At 40.6% G+C, this 27323-nt stretch overlaps 1 protein-coding gene across 3 annotated transcripts; it reads left to right on the plus strand.

Moving 5' to 3' along the window:
- On the plus strand, positions 1-27323 carry fkbp15 (FK506 binding protein 15). Of its 3 annotated transcripts, XM_022759140.1 has the most exons (29): positions 1-152; positions 2993-3096; positions 3185-3263; positions 3716-3785; positions 3873-3947; positions 5109-5207; positions 5329-5478; positions 7252-7320; positions 8373-8516; positions 8737-8891; positions 8974-9022; positions 9101-9217; positions 11174-11258; positions 11376-11476; positions 11574-11661; positions 11862-11971; positions 12054-12152; positions 12738-12832; positions 13792-13894; positions 16920-17091; positions 19496-19632; positions 21492-21647; positions 21826-21978; positions 22738-22830; positions 23023-23136; positions 23473-23580; positions 24325-24947; positions 26523-26631; positions 26783-27323. In XM_022759140.1, the coding sequence occupies exons 1-29, from the start codon at positions 103-105 to the stop codon at positions 26858-26860; spliced, it is 3585 nt and encodes a 1194-aa protein (XP_022614861.1). In that variant the 5' UTR covers positions 1-102; the 3' UTR covers positions 26861-27323. The 3 variants fall into 3 exon arrangements, with proteins under 3 accessions (XP_022614861.1, XP_022614870.1, XP_022614876.1); XM_022759149.1 differs by lacking the exon at positions 23473-23580; XM_022759155.1 differs by lacking the exon at positions 26523-26631 and having other exon boundaries at positions 26783-26871.

Raw genomic sequence — 27323 nt, forward strand, 5'->3', positions numbered from 1 at the left:
CAGGAAGGGGAAGTCACAGTTCAAGAAACTAGTCATGTAAAAATAACTAACTCTGCTCTGTACTTGTTTTATTTAAGAGGAAAAAGGCTTCAGACTCAGAACATGTTCGGCGGAGAGGACGAGGACGGAGACTTCCTGTCTCCGTCAGGAGGGTGAGTTTGTTTTTGTCCACCGAGCTAACTCCATTAGCCTGCGAGCTAACTAGCTTACACCACTTAGCCGGGGTTAGCTGTACTCGTCTATGGGCCGGATTTAATTTTAAATTTAAATCTGGCAAATGATCGTGACTTCTGTTTGTATGTGATCCCTTTTGGAAGATGACTGAAAACCTGGGCGATTTAAGTTGTTCTCTTATTCATCTTACATTTTTCGGTATGAAGCAAATATACCAATAAGTGGTTATAAAATATTTTTTGTGTCTATAATTATTTTTCACCAAAATACCAAGAGAAGCACCGTGAAGGGTGATTTTATACAAAAGTTTTCCTCTCTGAAGGACATGTGTGATGACTGATACTGACAGAGGTCCTGCTCAGTTTAAAGTTAACCCTGATTATGCTGCTAGATGTTTGAAAGGAGACGTCAGAGTTGTCTGATCACATGACTGTTATCATTATATGGAAGTTAGCGGCTACAGAGTATTGTCGTGTAACAAACCAGGAAGTGGAGCAGTTCATGGAGCTTTTTTTAGGATGTTATATCAGATACGTTTCCACTGATCCTGTATCCACTGCATCTCTGCCCTGGTCCATTCGCTGGTCTGATGAGTTGTCACATGATTTCACAAATCCACCCAATCTGTTCTCTGCTCAGTAGTTTTCATGAATGAAGCTCTTCAGACTCTGTGATATGTTCAAGTCGCGATAAAAAAAAATAGATTTCACATTGCTACTTTAGCCACTGAGCTAACTGGAATTTTAATAATAAATTTATAATATAAGAATAAAGTCGTAATTTTACAAGTAAAAAGTCATAATATGAGAATGAAGTCAATTTTACAAGAATCAATTCGTAATTTTACAAAAATCAATTCGTAATTTTACAAGAATAAAGATGTAATATTACGAGAATAAAGTCATAATTTTAGGTTCCGTGTTGTTTTAGAGGGGAAATATCAGAGACTTTAAAATGAGGAATGTGGAGCATCCTGTGAAGTTATACTGCAGCAGAGGTTTCACTAACAAGGAGGACTTCATCTTTTGGCTCATCAGCATCAGCATCAGCATCATTATCATTATAATCATCATCATCAGCACCAGGACATTGAAAAGATTGTGAAGAAACTGAATCTATTCTATTGTTAGACAAACAGCAGATGCCAGAAGCAGCTCAGGCTGCCACTGACTGTCCTTTCACTTGTTTGATTTGTTGATATAATATTCCTAAAAATTTATGTTTTTTTCTCCAGAAATTTTACATTTTTAATTCTCGAAATATTACCACATTTCCTCAATGTGGCCCTAATACTCCAATGTAGCTTCATGATGCAGACACTGACTTAATGTGATAATTTACCAGCTTTGGTAAACGACTGCCTGATAAACCAGATCCCTCAGAACTAGGTCAACATTTTCAAAGTTTCTACATGTGTATGTTGTTTTTTCTAGGTTTATGGGCATTTTGCTGTTACATGTTGCAGGATTTCAAATGTTGACCCTTTTTTTATGAGACAGATTCACTTACTATACTTATTGCCTCTTAGTTGAGCAGTGTTCAATTGCAGCTTTGCCACATTTTCAGACTGACGGCGCTGTGAGCTGTGCTCTGCAGGAGCATTGTATGAGCGGGTGGACTGAGCAGTCAGTGCAGGGCTGGGGCTTGAGGGAGGGAGGAGTGTTCTGGCAGCTAATTCCTCTCACATGCTGCTTGTTAGAGGAGTAAGGTGAAGGCTTCTGCCACAGCCCATCTCTGCTCAGTGGAGAACGCTAAGTCGGAGCTCCTCAGTTTTCTTCTGCTATGCCGTTGAATCTATCACGGTGGTGTGACTTCACAGGGGTGACCAGAGATCAGGGGGGGGCCAGGACAGAAGTGTTGGAACGTACACCAGAAGGATTTTGACTCACACATGCAAACAGGTAGCCCCTCCTCATCCCAGTTCCTGACCATCGGAGATGAGGGCCTCAAGGCGTTCAACATGTCCATCCTGGGAGATACCAGTGATTACCAGTGGAAGGAGTTCCAGGGGTCAGTAGCAGGCAGCCACTGAGGCTTTCCAGAAATGTTGGTCTAGACTCAGCAGGTTTGATCCCAGCTGTTGGAAATGCTGATTGGTGCCTATGATTGAGGTAGAAGTTGTGATGATGTTACAGCTTGTAATGGTCTAGTGGTCTGAGCGTGTTGTTGTCAGACATGAAGATTTGCTGCTTCTCTCTTATATAGACCATTATGCATGGTCTATTAAGTAGTTGTTTTTAGAGCTTCACACGCTGCATGTTTTCTTCAGTGTATGTGAGTGTATCATGTAGCTCCATGATAGTGAGGACGACCATGAGACCATGTTGTAAGTTTTGCACTTTTTTTTTATTTGAACACATCGTTTTTGGTTCTGGAAAATTGATGGTAATTTCGAATCATTTTCCTAACGCATTAAAGACTAAATGATTCATTGGTTAATCAAAATAAATAAATGAATAATGAAAATAATTGGTAGATGAAGTCCTACTGTTGTTTGTACTTTTTAGCACATTTGTGCAGATTGAATGAACATAATTGCAGATGAAATGATGGTAGGAGCTGTTGATGTGTTGCAGGCAGCTACAGTAACTTTTGAAAACCCCCACATGAAGATGACAGGCCTGTACGAGCAGCATTACCTGGAGCCTGACCATGGAGTCAGTGCTGTGTCAGAGGCTATATCTTATATCTGATGCCAGGACAGTTTGACTCTGAGCATCACCATAAAGTGGAACAAACTTCAGTTGATCAGCGGATCATAAATTTCATGGGCAACATAAACGTATCTAGATGATCTTTACACTTGTTCTCCTTCCAGGGCCAAGCTGGCCTCCCTGTTTGGACTAGACCAGGAAGCCAGTCAGGGGAATGAGTCATTTCAGTATACAGCCCCCAAACAGCCCAGGAAGAGCTCCACCCCAGGTGAGACACTCACAACAGAGACAGAAGTGAGTTAAGATTTTAGCTACGACTTGGACGTGAGCTGAATGTGTCTTCTGTCTCTTCACAGCGCCGCCCACCCAGAAACAAGCTCCACCACCTGGAGCTCCAGCAGTGTTATATGCCACAGCAGTCCAAGCCTTCAGATAGTAAGGAGCCTGTTTTCATTTTTTTTTTTAAGTATATTTTTTGGGCTTTTTTATGCCTTTATTTGATAGTACAGTAGAGAGACAGGAAATGGGGAGGCAGAGAGTGGGGGAATGACATGCAGCAAAGGCCGTCCGATGCGGGACTCGAACCGGGGCCGACTGCAGGGAGGACTGTAGCCTCGACACATGGGGCACCTGCTTAGACCACTACGCCACTCGACGCCCCCTGTTTTTCATATTTTAAAGCCTTTTTATAATATCAATTGAAGTCTTTGAGCTTTATTCATGTTTTCTAAATGTACTTAAATCTATGGGCTGCAAGTATTCACTCCCCACTTCTCTACAAAGCTTAAGAACCTGATGCTGATTTCTATAGATCAAGTCACAATCCTCCAAATCATCTTATAGTCAAGTCAAACGAAAAGCTTCTCTGCCATTTGTGTGTCGCACAGTATTAACGGCCAGTATGTGAAGCAGGGGAAGCTGGGAGCAGCCGCGCTGGGCAACCACACAACAAAAGAGGTTAGAGCTTTGCTAGCTGGTCACTTGTTTGAGATTACTCGTGTGACTTTTGATTTTGATGAATAATGCACCTCTTCTTCTCTGCAGTACAAACTGCTTCTGTACTTGAGCCAACAGAAACAAGTGACCGCTGCCAAGATTCATACGGGCTTTGTTTTCACGGTGAGTAGAGACGTGCACACGGTTGAATACATGTAGGCAAATATATTATATATTCAGACCTTTAACAATGTATGGAGACCCAATTTAACTCATTTCTAGGTCTGAACATGCTTCATACCTGAGGAGAGCTTTGTCACATGCTCTATTTTTATCCCTCTGTGCCGGTGACAGTCAGAGCAGCAGCCATATTGTTTTCAGGTTGTCCGTCTGTATGTCCCATTCTTGTGAACATGATATCTCAGTAATGCCTTGAGGGAACTTCTTCAAATGTGGTTCAAACGTTCACTAAGACTCAAGGATGAAGTGATTTGATTTTGATGGTCAAAGGTCAAAGGTCAAGGTCATGAGAATGCAACATCTCCATAACACCTTGAGGGAATTTCTTCAAATTTGGCACAAACGTTCACCTAGACTAAAGGACAAACTGATTCGAATTTGGTGGCCAAAGGTCAGTGTGACCTCACAAAACACTATACTAGCCATAACTCAAGACTTCACACAGCAATTATGACAAAATTTCACAAAAAAATGGTTCATATTTTATATGACTCTGGATAAATAGGGATGTAACAGGGAGGTAATTCTACTTTCTTTAAAAAAAAAAAAAAAAAAGGCTGTTAGTACTTGTGACTTAGATGAAGATCAGATCACATATCATGACCATGCAGAAAACTATAAGTCTAAGTTCCAGCTGTACTGGCATCAGCTGTGTTCATACTGTGTTCTGTGTTGTCTATGTGATTTCTTTTGGAGTGAGAGGCCTGAAAACCTTCTTCCCAAACATCTTTGTCACAAACATTGTGGAGCTTTGCTTTAAGTTACTTCAAGTCTCTCAGTATCATGTCAATGTATAATCTTCATTAAACGTGACTATTTGTGGTCAAATTTATAAGTGCTTTCTGAAAAACAAACAGAAACATTTACAAAGTCTGGGTCACAATCTAGACTCTCAATACCTTCTGTTCTTGTGTTGTCCTGTGAACAATATCCAAGGTCTTGATTCCCTCCAGAGAGAATAACCTGTAGAGTTTGCAGCAAGTCTCTACATTAATGATAGATAGATAGATATATAGACAGATACTTTATTTATCCCCTAGGGAAAAATTCATGAGTCACAATGAGCTCAAGTGTTCCTGACCACATGTTCTGTCTCTGTCTCAGGTACAACCAAACAACTACTGCACTTTTTACGACGACCAGAGGCAGAACTGGTCCCTGATGTTTGAATCGGAGAGAGCTTCATCAGACTTCTGCAAGGAGGTTTGTGCATCTTCTAAAACCTCTTTTATCAGTCTGACCTACATCGAGTTCAAGGTTTCATCAAACACGATGAGTTCTGTTGCTCATCAGATGATGACTTGTTTCCCTCTGTGTGCAACAGGTGTGTTTGGCGAAAGCAAACAGCACGGCCTCCTTAGATGCTGTGGTGGTTCAGGACCTGAGTCTCGGGGAGGGGCAGGGGGTGGAGAATGGAGACTGTCTGGAGGTGTTGTACACAGGCTGGCTCCTGCAGAACCACACAATCGGCCAGGTCACACACTTTCACCATCATTTCATCAATCTGATCATTGTTTGTAGCCTGGAACCCAGACCAATCAGCAGCTCAGGTTTATTCGCTCTGGCTCAGTCCCCTCCCATTCAGACAGGGTTTCAGTCGCTCTGTGCTACATCACATGTTTCGTTGCTCTGATTGGTTTGTTAGTGACCGTTGGTAATGCCCCAGAGCTTCCTTCTGATGCCAAGTAAAACCAGGATGGAATCACCAAGACCAATATGATCCTGATAGTTTGTAACAAATACACTAAGAGGAGAAAACTCCACAGGTGACGAATTAAAGGAAAAGCCTGAAAACTGAGTGAAGAAACAAGACGACGGTGTCTCCATCCACAGGTCACAGGGGTCACTTGGGGTCTACAGAGAATTCTTATATTGAATTTGGCTTTGTTCAAAATGAAATATAAAAAGTGAAATACATAATGAAATAGATAAATGCCAATGAGTCAAGTTACTCAGGAAGAGTAATAACTTACTTTTTACTTGTTACTTGTTTTAAAAGTAATAATAATACTTATTACTTCATGTCAAAAGTTAATGGTTACATTACTGGTTATATTACTATATTACTCTCGCTATACCCCCCTCCTGAAAACGTGACATAGGCCTTCAGCCTGTTTAGGCAGCAACCTCTGCAAATTAATCCACTTTTTTGGAACAACTGACCTCACAGAGGAGTCAACAATCAAACTGCATGAGCACAAACACCTCTGTAAAAAAAAAAAATCAAGTCTCATAATTTTTTAATGAAAGTATTCTCTCATAAGAGCAGCAGGGAGTATTTAATGGTTTCACATTACACGTTTAGGGTGATATCATAGCTTCCTGTTTGTGTTCCAAAAAACAAACAAAACAATTTGCATTCTGGTAACACAGTGCTAATAGGATTAGTAACTGCAATATTATTACTGTTTTTGAAATTATAATGCCTTACACTACTTGTTACCAGGGAAAGCAATAATATTACTGTAATATTACTGGTCAGCTGTCAGTCAACACACAGTCTAGGTTTGTTGCCTGTAGTGTAAATCATTTAATACATTGGCAATAAATCAGCCATTTCAGCCTCCTGAGCTTTGACAATAATAAAACAACTGAAATATTTTATTGTGATCTGATTCCAGGGAGACACATTTCACTCCACCCCTGATCTTTATCCAGTTATTTATTGTAGCATTGTTTTAATTATTTCATTACTTACTTCATAACCATATTTATTTAATGAGCTAGCAAATTTATTTATATCAATTTGAATGGAACAGCGTTACGTGGTTACGTGGTCTCAACATATTCTTTATTGTGACTAAATCTCAGATGCTTAACGAGGTTTGTGTTGCCGCAGAACCTCACAGTCCTCACACACACATCACACACATTTAGAGACAGCCATCATCACTGTCAATGCTCTGTTCACATATTATTATGACAGGCGAAAGGAGAAGTACTTCCTATCAACCAGGTTTTACAGTATGTAGAGTAGATCCTGGTGATAGTGTAGTTATTTTCTACTGTGACTCAGCTATTGATAAAATACTCATTTACCCCACAGTTCAGAGATCAGGCTGTCAATATAAGAATTGATCCAAGAGCAGAAACATTTGGGATCAGAAGTATTGATATTTCAGGATTGATCACCACTTGATCTAGTCTGTACATGCACATTGGTCTGGTGATGCCAGGCTACATGTTGTCTCCAGTTCCTGTGAAGTTTCCAGACATGTGACTCATTGAATCTCAAATATCATTTCAGATGTTTGACTCCAACCAGAACAAAGACAAGTTGCTGCGACTGAAAATCGGAGCTGGAAAAGTGATAAAAGTGAGTCAAGACATAAGAAAAGAAAAGTAATCTCCACAAAAACGCAGTTTTAAATCAACAGTTTTTTTGCCTAATTCATTTTCTTCTATTTTCATTTCAGTTTATTTGCATCTTTTTATCTAGCGGTACTCAGGTGTTTTTTCTTAATGCCTTAATGTTTGTGTATCAAAACATTTCACTGTACTGCCAAAAAGTTCACAGTTCCCCATCACGACATGATTTTTATCCCATTCTTCTTTTCTTCCATTTCTAAATACTGTGAATTAACATCGTATTCTGATGTTATATAATGATATCAACATTACATCGATCTGTCATCATCTATCTTTGAGCTTAACTTTGAGGTTTTTCTGAAGCTGGCTCACTTTTAACTGGATTGATCACCATGGTAACCTGTGCTGTCCAGTTAACCTGCTCTGGGGCAGGTTAACTTCACAGGAACCAATCAGATCACTGGAGAATTGAGTCATTATTCTTACAGTGGACTCACTTTCCTAGCATAAATAATAGTGTAACTTTATTGCACAGCTATGTGTCCACTGGTTTAAACAAGGCGTCTGGATATTATTCCTAATGTTTCGGCAGCTTTTTATTTGTATATATTTATATTTCTAGAAATGAAAAGAAAAAAACCCTAAAAAAAACTTTTTTTCTCAAACATGAGGTGACTTGTTCGGTTCAATGTGGAATGCTGTATTTTCTCTCTTGTATCCTCAAAAAAGCAGTTTGTCTGAAGGTTTTTGCAGGATGTGTCAGATTTTACCAGGTGACAATGAAGTTATGACAGACGTTACCTCCTCTCACAATAACCACAGCCTCTGGAAGTAAAGTATAGAAGCAAACTGTGTTGAAAAGAGAGTAAAAATTCAAACGAAGGAAATATTTCATTCAGTTACTTCTCCCCGTTGAAGGAAATTGTGTTTGCTAATAATTAATAACAGGGAAACACTGTTTTTTAAATGAACTAACTGACTGCATCCTGTTAATCTTCATCATATTATTATCATGTTATCACCTCGTTGACACTCTGCTGTCCTCCTCTGTGTGAGCAGGGCTGGGAGGAAGGGATGCTGGGGATGAAGAAGGCTGGCCGCCGTCTCATCATCGTCCCACCCAGCCTCGCTTACGGATCCAAGGGAGTCGCCAACTGTGTCCCGGCTAACAGCACTCTTATCTTTGAAGCAGAGCTTCGGCGGGTAATGCCCTCCCTCCCCCTTCCCTCCCTCTCTCCCCCCTCCCTCATTTGCTCCTGTAGTTCACTTTCTCTAACACCTGATCACTCTAATGTCACATGAATACTTCAGTTACGTCTTTGTTTAAGATGCTGCAGCTCCTGACATGACCTCTTTTCTTCTACCCCCCTGTAATGTTGGTGAGGTGTGAACTAGAGCTCATTCTGCTGGTTCTGTGCTTCAGGTGAAGTTTTCAAAGGACAGTGGCTCTGATCGGGCCAGTGTCAGCTCCAGAGACTCTGCTGCCCCGTCTCCTGCTCCTCCCTCAGTCCCCAGTGTGGAGAATCTGACCCCAGAGCCCACACTCCAGAAGGCTGCCCCAGACCCAGGCAGACCAGGGTAAGAGTTAAGCCTCAGGAAACAGTTCACAGCATCATCCTCAACTCCTCTGTCACTGATTTGTCTCTTTGCTCTTCTTCAGGGAGCCTCCACTTCGTGCAAAGTCAAACTCCCTCAGTGAACAGCTGGCAGTAAGTTCACTTCTTCTTAGTGAGGCTTTGTTTAAATGAACTGTTATTGCATTATGTCATGTTCTTTTCCAACTCCAGAATCCAGACGCCACTAAAGCCAAGCTGATTTCCCGCATGGCGAAGATGGGTCAGCCCATGTTGCCCTTTCTGGCAGGAGTGGCGAGCCAGCCTGAATCCAGCGACTCTGAGCTTGAGGTGGGACACAAACTGTATAGATGTTAAAGGAAAAGTCAGGAGATGTTGTTATTGTCAACAAATACCATGAGAAGATCTAAACATCTTATTCCTCCGTGTCCTTGTTTCTAAAAGCTATTAAAAACACCTCAGTGAGCCTCACTGTGCGACACGCTCCTTCATCACCATGAACACACACACTGTAGTTTACACACACACACACACACACACACACACACACGCACGTGCCATTCTGTTGCCAGAAATACTCATGTGCAGAAAATGTTATGTATTATATAAATTGTTTCAACAAATGCTCTACATCGTCCTTTTTGTGTAACATTTGAGTTTTAGGGAATTATTTCACCTTTTCTAAAATGAAAATTCACATTTGTGAGCCACAGCTAAGAGTTATTTCTTCAGTAGGTTTTTGGCTGAGAGCCACAGACGGGGTCAAACAGTGTTGAACTGACACATCGTTGGTTTGAGTCTTCTCATGGGATTTTTTGACAATAGATTCTTTAAAGGAAGTTATAATCTGTAACTTTTCGTCATTAAAATGTCTAAAATATCTAGACCTTTGTTCTATGTGTTCTTGAGTTGAGTTCTTACATTTTCACAAATGTTTCCATCAATTCTCAAACCAGAGAAATCTGTGATTTTAATCATGGTAGCGTTTCATTGGTCGCCTGTCAGTGACATCATATCCTCTATGATCATGTGTCAGTGTGTTTGTCTGACAGAAGCTCATCATTGACTTTTATCTAGTTTTAAGCCACATACACTTTTGACACCTTGGTGGTTTTCAGCTCTATATTTGAACCAGATGAAGGATTTTAGTCGTCGGACGTCTGGATCTGAAGTTATCAGAGAAACAATCAAAACAAAGGTCAACATTTAGCATTTAGGTTAGCTTTATTCAGTGTTAGAATCACTGGGTCTGTTTGATTTCCTGAACCACTGACACTGAAGGAATCTAAACTGGGAGGAGTTTACAGTAATGGTGGTGATGACAACAACTCCCATGATCCCAGGCCATTTCATGATGTCACCAAATGGCGTCTCTTGTTATTATTTTGATCGAGACCCCTAGAGGCAGAAGTTACAAACCCATGTCTGTCTGTAAGTCTCATACGTGTCTAAAAAAATGTGAGACGAGAAACATTAAAGTTTCCATTTGGACAAGAGCTCAAAGCTAAAAGAAAATGACAGTATTTAATTATTCAGCATGGCAGAGATCAGCTGAGCCCACCACCTGCATCACTTTAGAAATTTGCTCTGAAAAAGGAAAATCAATATCCAAGAAATGGCTTAGATTTAGATCTGTACCAACAGAACATTTCCTAGAAGAACTGAACACAACATGATCAATTTCAGTTTCAAATCCGCTGAAATTAAGACCTGCTTGAAAGTGAAGCAGTTAAATGGAACTCGGCTTTCTTTCATTTTAGTATTTTATTGTTATTTACTTTTAAAAATGCTGCGAAAAAATAAAGTTTAATGGAGCAAAATACAACTTTTCTGTCATTTTTAGAATTTATTTTCGTGTCTCTCATTTTTGCTTATCCAAAACACAGAAGTATAAATAGTACATCTCTGTGTAGAAATGTATCTGCTGAATTTTGTTACTGGTCATAGTCAGTTTACACTTCATGTATAATGTCGTCTGTGGCTCTGGAGGAAGAACAGGAGGCATGTGTCCCAATCTGACGGACAGAAAGAGTTGAATGAAAGATGCTGATTTGATTTGACTTGCATTATGGGAAGTGTATGATGCAGTGTTTTTGGAGCTTGACCGATACTTCCATGACTGAATGCCAAGATATCTCAGCTTCTATGACACTGATTTTTTACCATTTAAAAAAATCTGTCTCTTGCAAATCCATCAACATGGAAACATGATACAAAACAGCTGGATCTCACACATGGTGTGGTGGAGTCATCACTGAGTTTCTGCCCCCATGTTTCTATCTCCAGGACACCAGTAGCAGTAGAGTGAAGGATCGGCCTGTAGCTTCATCTCCAGTGCAGATCTCCATTGCTGCTCCAGCTTCAGCACACGGTGAGCTTCTTCCACCTCTTTGTATATTTATCACAGAACACAGTTTCTGATGACGATGACAAGGTCTGTTTCTGGGTAAATTCCCTCAGTCTGATCTGTTAAATTCTGTTTCTGCAGCACATCCTCATCCTCACAGTGCACCACCTTCTGCCTTACTTCCTGTTATGACCACTGTTGCCCCACAGCCCGGGCTGCCAGACAGCAGCCGTGCCTTTCAGGTGAGATTTCACCACATTCTTTATCAACGTATCATCAGTAAGTGCAAAACACCAGTAAAACAAACCTTTAACGTCAGTGCACTGTGCTGTTTTACAGCCTTACACCTATACTCAGAGCTCTGTGGCTCCATCTCAGCTGCAGCATGTTGGCCAGGTCTACCCTGCACAAACTGTCCCATATGTGGGTAAGAGCGTTCACTTCAATACCAGGAAGTCATTATGATCAAACCAGGAGGTTTTATACAGCTGTTAGTAAATTGGGATGATGCAGCTCTTCAGCAACAGCAGCCTCAGTAGCTGATAATATTACACAGCTCTAAGAGTGCATTGTGTTTGATGTAACTGCAGCCCTGTGATATAGTTGTGATCGTGTTGTTTTCTCCAGGCTCCGGTGACCTGACTTCCTTCCTGATGACTGAGGCACGCCAGCACAACACAGAAGTCCGGTTAGCTGTCGGAAAAGTAGCAGATAAAGTGGATCAACTGGCCTCAAAGGTAGAAATAGTATGAACAAGAAAATGTTCATGAAACACTTAAAACCAAATGACAAATACGTGGTCCTATTTCACTGTAACAGATCGACGACCTTCAAAGGCAGGGGAGTCTTTCCATGGGTGTGTCTGGTCTGTCGATGGAGACCTCCATGATCGTGCACAACATCCAGAGAATTGTGCAGGTACACACCTGAATACTGCTGCTCCACCTCCTCATGTTTTCAGGTTGTCTGTCCGTCCCATTCTCGTGACACAATATCTCAGTAATGCGTGGATGGAACTTCTTCAAATTTGGCACAAACATTCACTACAACTCAAGGTAAAACTGATTAGATTTTGATGGTCAAAAGTCAAAGGTCACGGTGACCTCACAAAACATGATTTTGGCCTTGTGAACCTGATATCTCGAGAACTCCTCAAGGGAATCCCTTCACATTTGGTAAAAACATTTACTTGGACTCAAGAATGAACTGATTAGATTTTGGGGGTCAAAGGTCAAGGTTGGTGTGACCTCACAAAACACTTTTTAGCCATTACTCAAGACTTTATACATTTATACAACATTTCACACAAATGGTTCATATTTTCTATGACTGGATAAACAGGATGTAACCTGAAACTAGTCTGAGTGGAGGAGGCGCACAACCACGAGGAGGTGTTTCTAGTTTATAAAACAAATTTTGGTTGCTTTAGTAAATCTTCCAATGTTGTGGGTCTTGTCATGAGGAATGAAACAGTGTTCTGAAAACTCCTGTTTTGTTTTTTAGGAAAACGAATGTTTAAAGAAAGAAGTGTTTGAGAAAAGTTCTCGCATTGAGGAGCAAAACTGTAAGATTGGGGAACTCATCAACCAGAACCAGAGGTGAGTCACAAAATGTCAGACAGTCACAGATATGTTTGAACATCATGTTCTACCACTGTTGTTGAAATTTGTGTGATCTCTCTCTCATGATACTGTGAAGTTTTGATGTATGAAAAGACAATCAGGAGATTCATGTTATTATTTTCTTTTTGTTAAAATGGTTATGAAGATAAAAGAGGAATCACATTCTAAAATGTATTTTATAGTGTTTTATATTCTAAAGGTCTCTGTCCATGTGTAGTGTGATTATAGATCAGGTCTAGGTTCTATATTAATACTGTGAAAGTATCAAAGCCTCAGTCCACAGAGAAATGCACACAGCCTGTATTCAGTAACTGAACCTTAAGAGCAGCCGTCAGGACTTCTGGAACTTTGTGATGTCACAACAAAGCAGTCACCAAGCCCCACCCACCAGAACCCACCATCCAACCTTGCAGAATTTGGTTTCTTTGAGTGTTTACCTGAAATATGCTATATTTACTATATTTTACTATGTTTTATATTTTTATTGGATCACTCAGAAAACAGTCAGCCAATCAGAAGAGAGGCTCAGAGCCTCCTCTCTTCTGATTGGCTCACTGACCTGTTGTTACTAGAGCTCCAGAGAGAAGCCTGAGAGAGGAGATGTAAAACTACACTGAGATGGTTTTTGGTTCTTAAAACCACAAGTATATCTTCTTATGGATCAACACTTTAAATAACACACAGAAGAAGAGGAGAACATGGAGCTTTACTCAGACATTTTCCTTTGAAAAATCTTTTGTATCCTGCAGAGTGAAATTGAAGTTGGTGAAATTGTTAAAATTAATAAAAACAATAAAAATGTAATCTTTGTGTACTTTATGCACTTAGATTGTTTTGTACAGGCCACTACAACACTAACAGAGCGAACTGACTCATGTATCTTAGAGAGATGAGTTTGAGGTGGATGTAATGTGGTCGTGCTTGTGCTTGTGCAGGTACGTGGAGCAGAGTAACCTGCTGATGGAACAGAGAAACGACTCCCTCAAATCATCCAGTGAACACAACCAGGCCAGACTCCTGCAGGCTGAGCAGGACAAGGTGAGTGTTTGGACTCAGTGCTGAAAGAAAGCTAACTAATACTTGAGACTGATGGATTATTTTTATTGGAGAAACACAGTGCAGCAGGTGAGCACACAATACAAAACATCTACAATCACTTTATTATTAGGAACAGCTCACTAACACTGGGTAGTTCCTCAGTTCTTCATGGATCCACCAGATGTTGAAACTTTCCTCTGAGACTCTGCTCCATGTTGACATGATGCATCACATCAATCTCCTGTTCTACCACATCCCAGAGGGGTTCTACTGGATTCTGGTCTGGAGACTGGGGGGGGGGCACTGAAGTTTACTGAACTCACTGTTTATGAAAGCGTTGAACATGGTCAGCAACAATACTCAGGCTGCACTGTGTCCTGCCATGAATAGTCCCCAGGGGCCTGTTGCACAAAACACCTTAATTTTTCTTAAGTTTGACACTTAAGGTTTTCCTGTATGTACGTTTGTATGTACGTCCATCTGTCCCATTGTCGTGTACAGGATATCTCAATAAGGCCTTAACGGAACTTATTCAAATTTGGCACAAACATTCACTTGGGCTTGAGGGTGAACTGATTTGATTTTGTTGGTCAAAGGTCAAAGGTCATGGTGACCTCAGAAAACATGGTTTTGGCCTTTTAAATGCAATATTTCCTTAATGCCTTCAGGGAATTTCTTCAAATTTGGTAAACACATTCACCTGGACTGAAAGACAAATAGATTAGATTTTGGTGGTCAAAGGTCATGGTGACCTCACTAAACGCGGTTTTGGCCATGTGAATGCAATATCTCCCTAACGCCTTGGGGGAATTTCTTCAAATTTGGTAAAAACTTGTACTCTAGGACAAACTGATTTAGATTTTGGAGTCACAGTGACATCAGAAAACAATTTTTAGCCATTACTCAAGGCTTCACACGCAATTATGACAAAATTTCACACAAATGGTTCATATTTTATGACTCTGGATGAACAGGACCTGAAACTAGTCTGAGTGGAGGAGGCAGACAACCACTAGGAGGTGATTCTAGTTTTTCTTAGTTTGGTCATTAATGTCTTTTGTGCAATGGTTAAACTGACTTTAAGTGATTCCTTAAGTATAGGGCTAAGATAAGGAGAAAACCTTAAATACTTAGGTGAACATTTTAAAGAAGACTTAAGGGTGTTTTGTGCAATTGTTTTTATTTTAAGGAAACCTTAACTCAAACTTTAAAGAAAATCTTAATGCAAGAGGTTTTGCGCAGCCAGCTCCTGATCTTCAAGGGGGCTGTTCACTTTAGGTTTCAGCGCCTGAATGGGTATGTAGTATTTAGTTAGGCTGTTTTATTATTTTGTCCATTTGTCATTTTGGTTCATCCTGCGTCCCTCTGCCTGGAGGCTCAGAGCAGTGGGCTGGGTGAGAGGTGGTCAGGGGAAGAGAGAGAGCAAGACAAAGCACAGAAGGGAACAGGCAGAGTGAAAGGAAAAAAAAAGGTTGGGATGTAGTTCAGTTTCCGGACAGCTGTTCTGGGGTTGTCCCTCTGTCCATCCCATTCTCCTGAACACTACCCACAGGCCCACAGGTTGGGAACCACTGCTTTAAGAGAATGTCTTCAAATTTGGCACAAACGTTGACTTGGAGTTCAGGATGAACTGATTGGATTTTGGAGGTCAAAGGTCACTGTGACCTCACAGCCATAACTCAAGAATTCATACAATAATTATGACACAAATAATTGATTAGAAATGATGACAAAAGGTCAAAGGTCAACTTCACTGTGACTCCTGGCCACTTAGGAACAGACGGGGAGATCGTGACCGTATTTCCGGCAGCTTGACTGGTTGGCAGAGGCTGTAATCCTAGTTATTTTAGATGTTTCCATAACAGATTTTAAATTTCCTTTTCACATTTTGTTGATTCCTTGATTCCTAGAATTTGAAATCTCCAAATTTGGTGATTCTGAGTCTTTTAAATAAACTGTGGGATTAAGGGTTCTTTTATTGATTAAAAAAAATCTATAAATAATATTAATATTAATATTAATTAATAATAATAAAGATAATATAGCTTTACATTTGGATTAGTAAGTAAAAGTAGCTTCTATTCTGCACAATCTGAATTTCACCTGATAATTTCTCTCTTCAGACATACACTGTCAGTGGAGACTGGGTTGGTATTTTCTGAAGCATGCACTGTCTGTTTCCTGTTGCAAATCTGATGCTAATACTAAATGCTCCACTCTTTGCCAATTGGTCTCTCCCTGGTTGTCTGTGCTGCTCTGAGGAAAATCTAGCATTTACTGCTCTCTCTTCCCAGCATGCACTGCCTCGGGACCTGGGCTCTGGCCAGGTGAGCCTGTTTCCTCTGTGTACTGCTACCAGACTGGGGTCAAACAGTATCTGCAACATAAAGAAAAACAATGAAAAAGTGAAATTGTGTAAGTTCATTTTCAAATCAGCAGCTTCACTGAGGCAGATTCTGTTTTGAGCTCCTCAGTGAAATTAGTCACTGACAGATTAAACCTGCTCTTTCTGCCTAAAATCATTTTGCAATCATGTCCATTTAGAGGGAGCACAACACATAAATCCCTGAGACAGTAAACAGTCAGTTCATAGGTCACAGGACACAGTTTAGAGAGTCTCTGCAAGTGATTTCAAATTCACTTTGGATGCGATACTGGGACTAAACAGCTGATATGATTACCAACTGCTTCCAAAGAAGCTGCACAAAATGACAAGAATCATGTGGAACTACTATTTGACCCAGATCTAACTGTTCTCACTGCAATAATCCTCTTTATTTCACGCTTCATTGACATTTGAACTGACTTTTCTCTCTTCATTTTCCTGTCTGTCTCCTTTTCCATCAGCCATCACTCTTCATTTTTCTTCTACAGGGTCACGCTGCTCACACCACCATCACCAGTAGCCACTCATCCAGGCTGTCACTGCTCTGTTCCAGTGTCTGTTTGTGGCCTGGGCTTTGATTACATGTCGACAGCCACCGCACATCTCCTCGTCTCACCCCTCCCTCTGTCCTCCCACCAGGTTCGTCTAACAGAAGATCTGGCTTCATCTGCAGCCCGGCTGTCCCAGCTGCAGCTGGAAGCCACAGCTCACCAGCAGAAGGCCGTGGAGCTGCAGAGTAAACTGAGCTCAGTGCTGCAGGACGGTGAGAGCCACTGCCAACGCATCGCTGCCCTGGAGACACAGCAGGAAGGTTTGTGTTGATTGTAGATTGCAGGTTTTAGATTGTGATGCATTCTAATAGTAAGTCTACCCTCATTGATATGTATGAGGTGCACAAAATATTTGTAACGTCTGTCAGTCAAACACAATAAAAATCAGCAGCAGCAGGAAGTTGACTTTACTTCCCTCTAAAAAGGCTTCAGTAAACAAACTGACACACTAAACTGGTAATGGGAGTGTATTTGGTTACACTTCTTCATATGTGATTTAACTAATTCTCATTTACAACATGTGAGCCAGCTAAAACAATCCTGTCAATTCTCATCTAGTTAACAATCTTAAACACAGATTTGAAAGACGAGTCGGGGGCTGCAGTTGAAAAGTCTTTTTTTGTGAACTGAGCTGAAGTATCTGAGCAGCAGCCATGATCAGAGCTGCTACACTTCTCTACATGATAAGGAAAGCAGCTTCAGTGCTTCCTATCTTATCTCCTTCAGCATAAGAAACACTGGACCTTCCTTTAGGAAAGGAAAGGAGAAATGCAGTCCCACAATTCCTTGCTGCAGCAACATTGTAGTTTCACTACAGCATACCCATGTAAACGTAGAAACAACAGAGCAGCTGTTTTATGTTTGTGACATGATCCAGAACTGATGGAAATCCTTGTCCAATCGACTGAAGCCCAAATCCATAAATATAGATTTATTCTCTTTAAATCCAGTCAGGAGTCGTCATGAAGAACAAGCAGATAGAATTTATAGTCAACGATATCATCATAACAACGTACTATAGTCTATACATAACAGTTGTTTCACTAAATCCCCTCACTGTGTGAAGCACTAAAAATGAATTTTCTCTACTTAACAAATGTATAGAAATGTCAAAAGCCTATACCAGGAAACTATAAACTTATGTCTGAACATAATTTATTCTGATCTCTTGCTCAGCTCCTTATTTTTATTCAATTATTATTTTAATGGCTCAACTTTATCTCCTTCTCCTTCTTATTTCGACATATCAATCTTGTTTGTTTTGATTTTGTGGTTAGGAAAATAATTATTAATTGTCCAAGTGTTATAAATGGTTAGTTTTGAAAAACCTAGTGTAAGTGCTGTCAGATTCTTTTCTTAAGTCCTTATGAACTCTCCTTCACATCTTTCCTTGACCTCATGACATTTTCCGTTGAGGTTGAGGAGAAGTGGTTAGAGAGGAGGTTTCGTGTGAAAATGCAAATCTTTAAAAACAAGTCTCAACTTTAAAAAGTCTCAATAATTTACTAGAACAGCTGTTCACTAAGGATCAAATGTTCCTCAAACAGGAGGAACTAATGCATTGGTTGGGGACTATTTTCAGAGGCAAATGAATCATTATTTGGGGCTGTAGTGAGTATTTGGGGCAGCAGGATGGTGTGTGTGTGGGACAAAATGCACTCTTATTTTGAAAGTCAAAACCATGCACCACTGCAACACTTATACCACTGGTTGATCATGTCAGCATATTTCTATTGGTTCCTATAAAGAAAGGAGTCATTTGAAGCAGGAGTTCAGGTGTGAGGTTCACCTTGAAATGTCTTCAATCACTCAGACTATTTGTTGCAAAGATAACAATAGAGTGATAAAGATAAAATAATAATATACTAAAACAGAGTGAACAAAGTGAGTAAAACCAGAAATAAAAGGTGGGATATTAAAAATCAAATAAAAATTAAGACAAAATAATAAAATGCTAAAAGAGAGGAGATGTTTGGAAGTGAGTAAAACCAGAAATAAAAGTAGAAATAAAATAAATAACCAGAAATAAAAGTAGGGTATTAAAAGTAAAACAATCCAGAAAATAATCATAGAATAAAAGGACATACAAGTAAAACTTAAAATATATAAATAAAGAGAAAGATGAATAAATAAAAATAAATTCAATTCAATTAAAAGCCAGAGGTAAAAGGTTGGTGTTGAGTTTGCTTTTAAAAATATCAAAACTTCCTGCTGCCCTCAGGTCTTCAGGGAGGCTGATCCACAGACATGGACCATAGTAATAAAAACCTCACCATGGCTTTTCCTTCTGAATTTGGGTTTTTAAATGAAAGGCCATGTCCAGGAGACCTGAGGGTTCTAGAAGATTCATAGGATAAATAAGTAGGACTCAGACCATCAAGATCTTTAAACCCAATAAAACCTTAAAATTAATTCTGAATTGGTCATGAGTTAAATAGTAAGTAAATAAACTGTGAGAAACTCTGTTGCTTTAATAGCAACTTCACATAAAGTTGTGTCACATTATCAACAATCAAATGAAGGTAACTTTATGTACAAAGACCAGGACCCTGCAGTGTAAAAGGTAAAAGAACTGCGGAAAATAACTGATGCTACATGCTAATGGACTCAGGTGACATCAAGTTAACATAATAAAACAACGCTGCTCTGACGAATGTGTTTCAGAGCTGAAGGAGGTGGCAGAGAGGGCTCAGGCCCAGTACCGCTCAGAGAAGCAACGACGCAAAGAGATGGAGCTGAGAGTCAACAACATGGAGGAGGAAGTGCAGGACCTGAAGACCGACAGAGAGGGTCTAGAACGAGTGAGTACATGTGACGTTTCTGTCCCTCTGTCAGTGTCAGAGTCAGGACTTACTTAATATCACAGCACACAGAGGTCACCATGGAAACGAGGATGACTTTTTGCACTTTTAATTTATTTTGTTGTAGTTTTAATTTTAAATGCATAAGATTGCCAATCAATCTACAATCAATAATCCATAATGACGAACTTGTTTTTAGACATTTTAACAAATTTATAAAAAAACAAAAACTGAGATCTCTTTTTTCTAAAAGTATTCAGACCCTTTGCTGTAGTCAGGTACTTCCTCTTTGCGTTGATTATTCTTGAGATGTGTTCTGAACTTGATTGTCCACATGTGGCAACTGAACTGATTGGACATAGTTTAGACAGACACACATCTGTGTATATAAGGTCCCTCAATTCTCACCGCAGGTCAAAACAAAAACCAAGCCATGAAGCCCAATGACCTCTCTGTAGACTTCCATGATAAAATTCTGGCATGCCTTAGATCAGAGCAAGGGTATAAAACCTTTTTTAAAGCTTTGAGTGTTCCCAGTAGTGATACCCATACCCTCAATGTGCACGCAGCACACTCTCATGTACACCCTGAATGACAGGCACACAGAGAAGACAAGCAGGGCCTTAGTCAGGGAGGTGAACAAGAACCCAACAGTCTCTCTAACAGCTTCAGAAGTCTTCTACAGAGCTGGAGAACCCACTGGAAGGAAGACCACCTGAGCAGCATCAACCAGGTCTTTATCGTAGAGGGAGTAGAAGGTACAGGACGGCCTGGAGTGAGTGTATGAGGAAAAAGATTCTCTGGTCTGATGAGACAAAAACTGAACTTGAGGCCAGAGTCGGACTGGGAACAAAATTCAGTTGTGATTTTCGTCAACATCAACATCAGGCTTTTTATAATGTATCAGGCTAAACAATATATACAGTATCAAGAGGCAGCGCTGTGGTTGATTGAGAACCATGGACAGTTTTCTTGTGTTCCTCAATTTTTGATAAATGTGTCTCCAGTTATTTATTCCACTTGTAAAAGGATTCTCTTACATGGTCAAAGTTAAACACACATGGTTTTACATTGAAACACTTTCCTGACGAGTATGTTTTGAATGTTCTGGTTTGGACTGTATTTAAAGGACAAATCCAACTCCTTTGATTTCGGTCATGCAAAATAATTAATGGCAGACTCTGCATGATGCCCTCTGGCCTACCTTTATTAGCTCCATTAGTGCTAGCTCCATGAACGTTAACATTAGGATTTTTGATTCATTGGCTTCTTTGTGTCTTTTTGTGATTATTTCCCTCCTGACCTCTGACATTACTTGGATGGACAGATCCACTTGAAGGGGTGGGAGAGGTGAAGATGGTCCTGCACATGCCTTGCAGTATAGGTAGCCTATTTGGGACCATGTAACCCCAATCAGATGTGCTGTTCATAAAGATTCAGTCAACATCAAGCGGCCCATTTTTCCCCACATTGCTGGCGACCAAGAGAAGACTGGAGTGGCTTAAGGACATGTCTCTGACTGTCCTTCAGTGGAGCAGCCAGAGTCTAGACTTAAACCTCACAGATCATCTGTGGAGAAACCTGATGTTGGTTAATAGACACTTCAAATCCAGTCTGATGGAGCTTGAGATGATCTGCCAGGAAGAATGAGATAAACTGTTGAAATCCAGGTTTGCAAAGCTCTTAGAGACAAAGACTCAGCTCTAACTGCTGCCAAAGAGGCTTCTACAAAGCGCCAAATTACGGGTCTGGATAGTTTTTGTAAATGGGAGATCTCAGTTTTTGATTTTTAATAAATTTCAATAAATTAGCAAAAAAAATCTTAAAACCTGTAAAACATGTAAATTCTTCCTTTTAAGACACTATTGGACAGAAAGAAGAAGTGGCAGGCTGAGCGCCAGCGTCGGGACGAGGAGGTGGAGGACCTCCGCAAGAGCAGCCAGCAGGAGGTGGACAACCTCCGAGCTCAGCTTCGCAAGGCCAGGACCAGCACTGACACCGCCGTGTCAGAACAGGTGGCATCCAATGAAAGGGCTGTTTGGCAAAGATACTATAGGAACAATAATGTGCAGTTAGTCTTCTCTCTGAACTCCCTTAAATATCCTCTCCATCAGTTAATAATAGACTGGTTCATCATTGTTAAGATGTCACTAAGCAGGACCACTAACGGCTCGTACCCTGTGTGGGTTGCAGTTGTCTCAGCTGCAGGCGGAGCTGGACGACGACTGGAAGAGGAAGTGTGAGCAGATGTTGGCCTCTGCTAAAGAGCAGCACAGGAGAGAGCTGATTGACCTATCAGAGCAGAGAGATGCTCTGCAGGACAAGATGACCCAGCTGGAGGAGAAGGTATCACACACACACACACACACACACACACACATACATACACACACACAAAAGCGCACAAGTTTACAAGTTCATCCACTTTAGTCTGAAAGTTTGTCTCACTGGTTGTTGACTTGAAGAGGAACTGTCACTGTAGTAATGGAGCTCTGATGATGTCAGCAATTACATTATTATTATTATTCTAATAAGGATTAAAGGTCAGGACATCTGGGCCTCTGCTGCATCTATCTATCTATCTTGTATATACACTCACAGTTTTTCATATATTTGAATAATAACAGATAATCAGTAATACACAGGTTTATGCAGCATTTTGTGTCTATGTTTCTGTTTCTCCTGTTTTATTTTTAATTTGTTGCTTATATATCAGAGTTCAATAATACGTGGATTGCAGTCTGGACCTAGATGCTGTCCTATCTGCATCCAGAGCTGGACCTATGTGCTATAAATGATAATGAGATAATGAGAATTATTCAATTTTGATCAAGCATTTCTATTTTTATTGGTGCAGCTTTTCTAGCCTTTACAGTACTGGTCATGTGATGCTACTCAGCCAGTCATTGCGACTTGCACATTTTTCAGAGGCTCTCTGTGATGTTCTTATTACAGCTCTTACTTTTAAATGAGAAAAGAATATATCATTTAATTATGCTTAGAGAAGTTGACAAAGCTTTGACTTCTATTTGAAGACCCTGGTTATATTGTGTATATGTGAATATATGACGTGTGATTATTGCTGGCCTCTCTCACTCTCTACAGTTTACAGCTCTGAAGCAGTCGAGGGATTCAGAGGAGCAGAGGTTTCTGCAGCAGCACGGTCAGACTGAGGAGCTGCAGGCCCTGCAGGAGAAGGTAAGAGGGAGGACAGTCATCAGTCAGCTGATGGGGAATGCACTTTGTCATGGATGTCACATACTAGTTTGTAAGGCATCGCGTTTACATACACAACCGCTATTCATTCCTGAGGAAAACTTCCTTAACACGCCCTCCACACACACACACACACACCCACACACACAGTCACTGTATGTTATCCTCTCTCAGTACACAGCCTTGGAGAGACAAGGAGGAGCTGTGAGGGAGAAGCTTGAAAGAAGAGTATCTGAACTGGAGAAGAAACTGGTAGAGCAGGAGAGTTCAGGAGACACTGCAGCAGAGGTGAGGACACACACACACACACACACACACCCATGAAACAATGGAATGACGGTGCAGCACAATAATCCAGTTTTCCATCATTCATGAAAAGATATTTGTTGTGGCGGCACACCAGAGAACAGGACCTACAGAGTTTCAGAACATACAGTAAATACAGCAGCTCCAGTATACAGTAGGATAAAGTCCGAGACCAGAAGTGGTCTTAGTGGACACTGTAGCTCAAGAAGCAGATGATGTCTCTTTTAAGAGGAATTCACTTTTGAATTGTCTTTGGACATGTGTGTGACATGACTCTCACTGAGCCATGAGAGTGAAATCAGCTGTTTGTGGTTGCAGGTGAAGCGCGTGATGAATGGAGTATTTCATTCTCTGCGAGGGGAGTTTGATGTCAGTGAATCCTACAGTGGACAGGCTGTGCTGGGGGTGATTGTCTCCACCATTAAGGTAGGATCAAATCTATCTAGATGAATCTATCTGAATCTTAATGACATATTTTTTAAATGGACTAAATAATGGAGAAAGATCCTGTGTCCAGTTCACATTGAACTGTTACAGTGAGTCCCCACTGCTTTTAGCATCGAGTGTTTCCCATACACTGATTTATTTTTCTGCTTCCTGTCACAATATTAACATGGTACTTCTTCAAATTTGGCACAAACATTCACTAGGACTCAAGGATGAACTGATTAGATTTTGGTGGCCAAAGGTCAAAGGTCAAGGTCATGGTGACCTCACAAAACATTGTGAACATGATATTTTTGAGAATGCTTCAAGGGAACTTCTTCACATTTGGTCAAGTGCAATATCCAAATCTCAGGAGCTGCAGTTTGATGAAGGTAAAATGTGTCACAATATTGTTGTGCATTGTTAGCACCATAACTGTTGTGGTACTACAAAGACGTCACAACTTATTTTTACATTTTTTTCCAGTGAAAATTAAATGCACAAACAATCATTTCAACTGAAATTGTAATATATGACAAAATAATTGCAATATGATTTGATGATGATTTTTGCATATCATGCGGCCATACTGACGGGAGTCAGGTCAGGGAGGGGTCACAAATAATAAATCTGTGGGAAACAATGGCATCCATATCAGTGAATCTTCATTGTATTCACTGTAATGGAGTTGAGTGACACTCACTGAATTCTTCAATCATTCAATCTTCAATTTCTTTTCCCCAGAATGTAACTCTGCAGCTGCTCAGTGGCTCCGACACGTCGTCCTCCCTCCATAAGAAAGAAGAGGAAGCCGAGGAACAGGAGGAAGAAGAAAGTGATGATGTGAAACGAAGAAAGGAGAAGCCTCATCAGAATGTACATGTGAATGGAGAGAGACAAGTCAAAGAGGAAGAGAAGGAGGATCAGGAGGAGGAGGAGGAGGAGGAGGAACATGTGGCTGAGCTGGATTCTCACCATATCAGTGGGACCCAGATGAATCAGGATGTAGCAGCAGAGATAGAGACTGAGACAGTAACTGAGTCAAAGACACAAAGCCAGACAGAGGCTTCACAGGCCACCGATCTCCATCCAGCTTCATCCACTGAACACAAACCACAGGGGACAGAGTTTGAAGTTCAGCAGGAGCTAGGAGAAACCACCCCAGAACCAGAAGACAAGTCTGCAGATCCAGATGATGGATTTGATGAGAGTTCACCACCTGAGGATGAACAGGAACCTGTGTCAGGCAAAAACAATGTAGAGCATGAAGCAGAAATAAATACTGCTTCTCAGAAAGCTTTTGGACCCCCAGCCGACCCACCACCACCACCAACTGCACTGCAGGACAGCTCAGGAGAGCACACACTGTGAGTTATTGAACAGATCCTTCTTGGTAAACTAGTCAAATCTGATCAACATTGAGTCTCAACAAAGTCTGGCCTCCAGTGATTCAAGTTAAACAACAGGTGGGATGGAGGTGATGCTCAGCCACACACTGTCTGACAGGAGGGAAGTCAGCATCTCAACTAGTTTAGATCAGATGACTTTATTCATCCCCACACAGTGTGACAAACGGTCCCACTTTACAATCAGACCCCCCTTATAAATGTTTTATAAAGTGTTAACAAGCTAATGAATAAACTAGTTATAAACCATTCGTAAATCCTTTACAAGGGGAGTCTGATTTTAAAGTGGTACCAACACTTACACAACAACAGTGACACTGCTGTAGGAGGACATCAGTGTCATCCAGGAGCCCACCAGGACACTAAGTTAGTTATTCTGAAGTTATTCAGTCACCACACATTATACAGTAAATATAAACAATATAGACAAGTCAACAGTCTGTGTATGGAGACGTGACTGACCAGGCTGAGGTTTTCCTACATTCTTATCAATTTAAGCTGCCCATAAAAAAAAGAAAAATGTTCACACTGTAACCCTCAAACAGCTCCGTAAACCATTCTTTTGAAAACCAAAAGGAAATGACACATTTTTAAATTTATATTATTATTGTTCCATAATTTAACCCCAACAATAGAAACACATCTCCTTTTAATCCCTTATTATCTTTTTGTCCAATAAACTTACAAACTCCAGACTCAGTCTGGAGTGACTTTGATTTAGCTCTGAACATTATTTACATTATCTTATAATTTCATATAAATTTCACATCATAGGAACTTGATGTGAACTTGAAACAATGAATTTGTGTGATCATAGTTGCCCACCTTATTAATATTATTTAATACAAGCAGCCCAAAGTGATGTTCCTGAAAATGGGACCAATAAAACAGGAACAAATATGAAACCTTAAAAATGCACAATTAAAAAGAGTACATGTGAAACAACAGCTGATATCAGAGAAAGCATAGCAGCAGACAGCTGATGAAGGTGATGACATCACACTGAAGTCTGGTTCCAACTCTTTCCTCCAAAATTTTTTCTAATGACATGACAGGTCACACCAGCTGAAGAACCTGACTCTTTTTAATCCTGTTTCTATCATTTGCAGCATTTCTGTCTCCCCAACATACAACAGCATAAAAAACATTTACCTACCATACCTTATAACTCATAATTCTTGTAAATGGTTTGCTGGTGTGGATGAAGAAAACATTTGTTTCATTAGATCATATGATGAACTGTATCTCTTGACATGGTCACACAATCAATGTAACCTCATTTTTATTAACTAGATTTCATTTAACTTGAATTATATGTGTGTGACCCCCACCCCCCAACTCATTCCTACTGATGTACACATGTACTTGTGCAAACTAACCATCTAAACTTGTTTCTTGCTCATGCTTCATCCCGGTTTCCCTTTTATCTTTCTTCTTCACTGTTCTTTGTGTACACCCCCCCCCCCCCCCCACACCACAATCACACACACACACACACACACACACACACTATCTCTCTGTCTGCTGCTATCTCAGTCTGACTGGGGGAATTGGTGAGAAAAATGGAAAGGAGACATTTTTCCAGATCACAACTCCTGCCAACCCCCCCACAGCACCCAGCGAGGAGGACGAGGAGGATGAGATGGTGAGGAAGGATCTGTAGAGTTCAATCATAGCTCTCAGATTTGATCCAGTAACACCCCCTGATCCCCACCCCCCGTCCTGTATTAACTGAATCTATCCATACAACACTGTTGGACAGTATTCATGTTTTCCTGTCTCTTATTTGTGTCCAGAGTTTGAAGGGGCGTCCACCCCCCGCCCCTCTGTTTGGTGATGATGAGGATGATAATGATCTGGACTGGCTGAACTGAGATGGAACCAGAATCATTTAATAATCAATACTAAAAACAGCAAGGTGCCTCACCTGCTGTTTCCCCTGGTGGAGCAGCGAGGATGACGTCAGGAGCTTCAGCAGATGAGTGTGCGTGGACCGAGCGGCCCAGCTCTTCACCCCTGTGTTGTTCTGCTGACTGACACCTGTTGTTACGGCGACCTGGAGAACAAACCCTCATTCTGAGGCTCTGATTCTGGTTGAAATAAGCCTGTAATTCACAGAGGAATCAAAACAAATACTGTTCATTAATCATGTGATACCTGTTGGTGATGTCATTCAATACCAAATTTTTACATGTAGCAGATTAGTTTGTTGAATCAGCAGTGATCGGACTGTACCATGGTTATTAATTGTTAGCTTGCTGCTTTAAGAATAGAGGTTTTACACAATTTTGCTAATCTGAAATTCAATTCAGAAAATAAATGACATGGAAAACGTGA

The sequence above is a fragment of the Seriola dumerili genome, unplaced genomic scaffold (assembly GCF_002260705.1).
Source record: "Seriola dumerili isolate Sdu_G_001 unplaced genomic scaffold, Sdu_1.0 BDQW01000017.1, whole genome shotgun sequence".
Lineage (NCBI taxonomy): Eukaryota > Metazoa > Chordata > Actinopteri > Carangiformes > Carangidae > Seriola > Seriola dumerili.

Coding starts and splice junctions, on each gene's coding strand:
- fkbp15 (XM_022759140.1), top strand. CDS start 103: ATGTTCGGCGGAGAGGACGAGGACGGAGACTTCCTGTCTCCGTCAGGA. Junction 11,972..12,053: donor TGGATCAACTGGCCTCAAAG/GTAGAAATAGTA, acceptor TCACTGTAACAG/ATCGACGACCTTCAAAGGCA. Junction 23,581..24,324: donor TGATTGTCTCCACCATTAAG/GTAGGATCAAAT, acceptor TCTTTTCCCCAG/AATGTAACTCTGCAGCTGCT.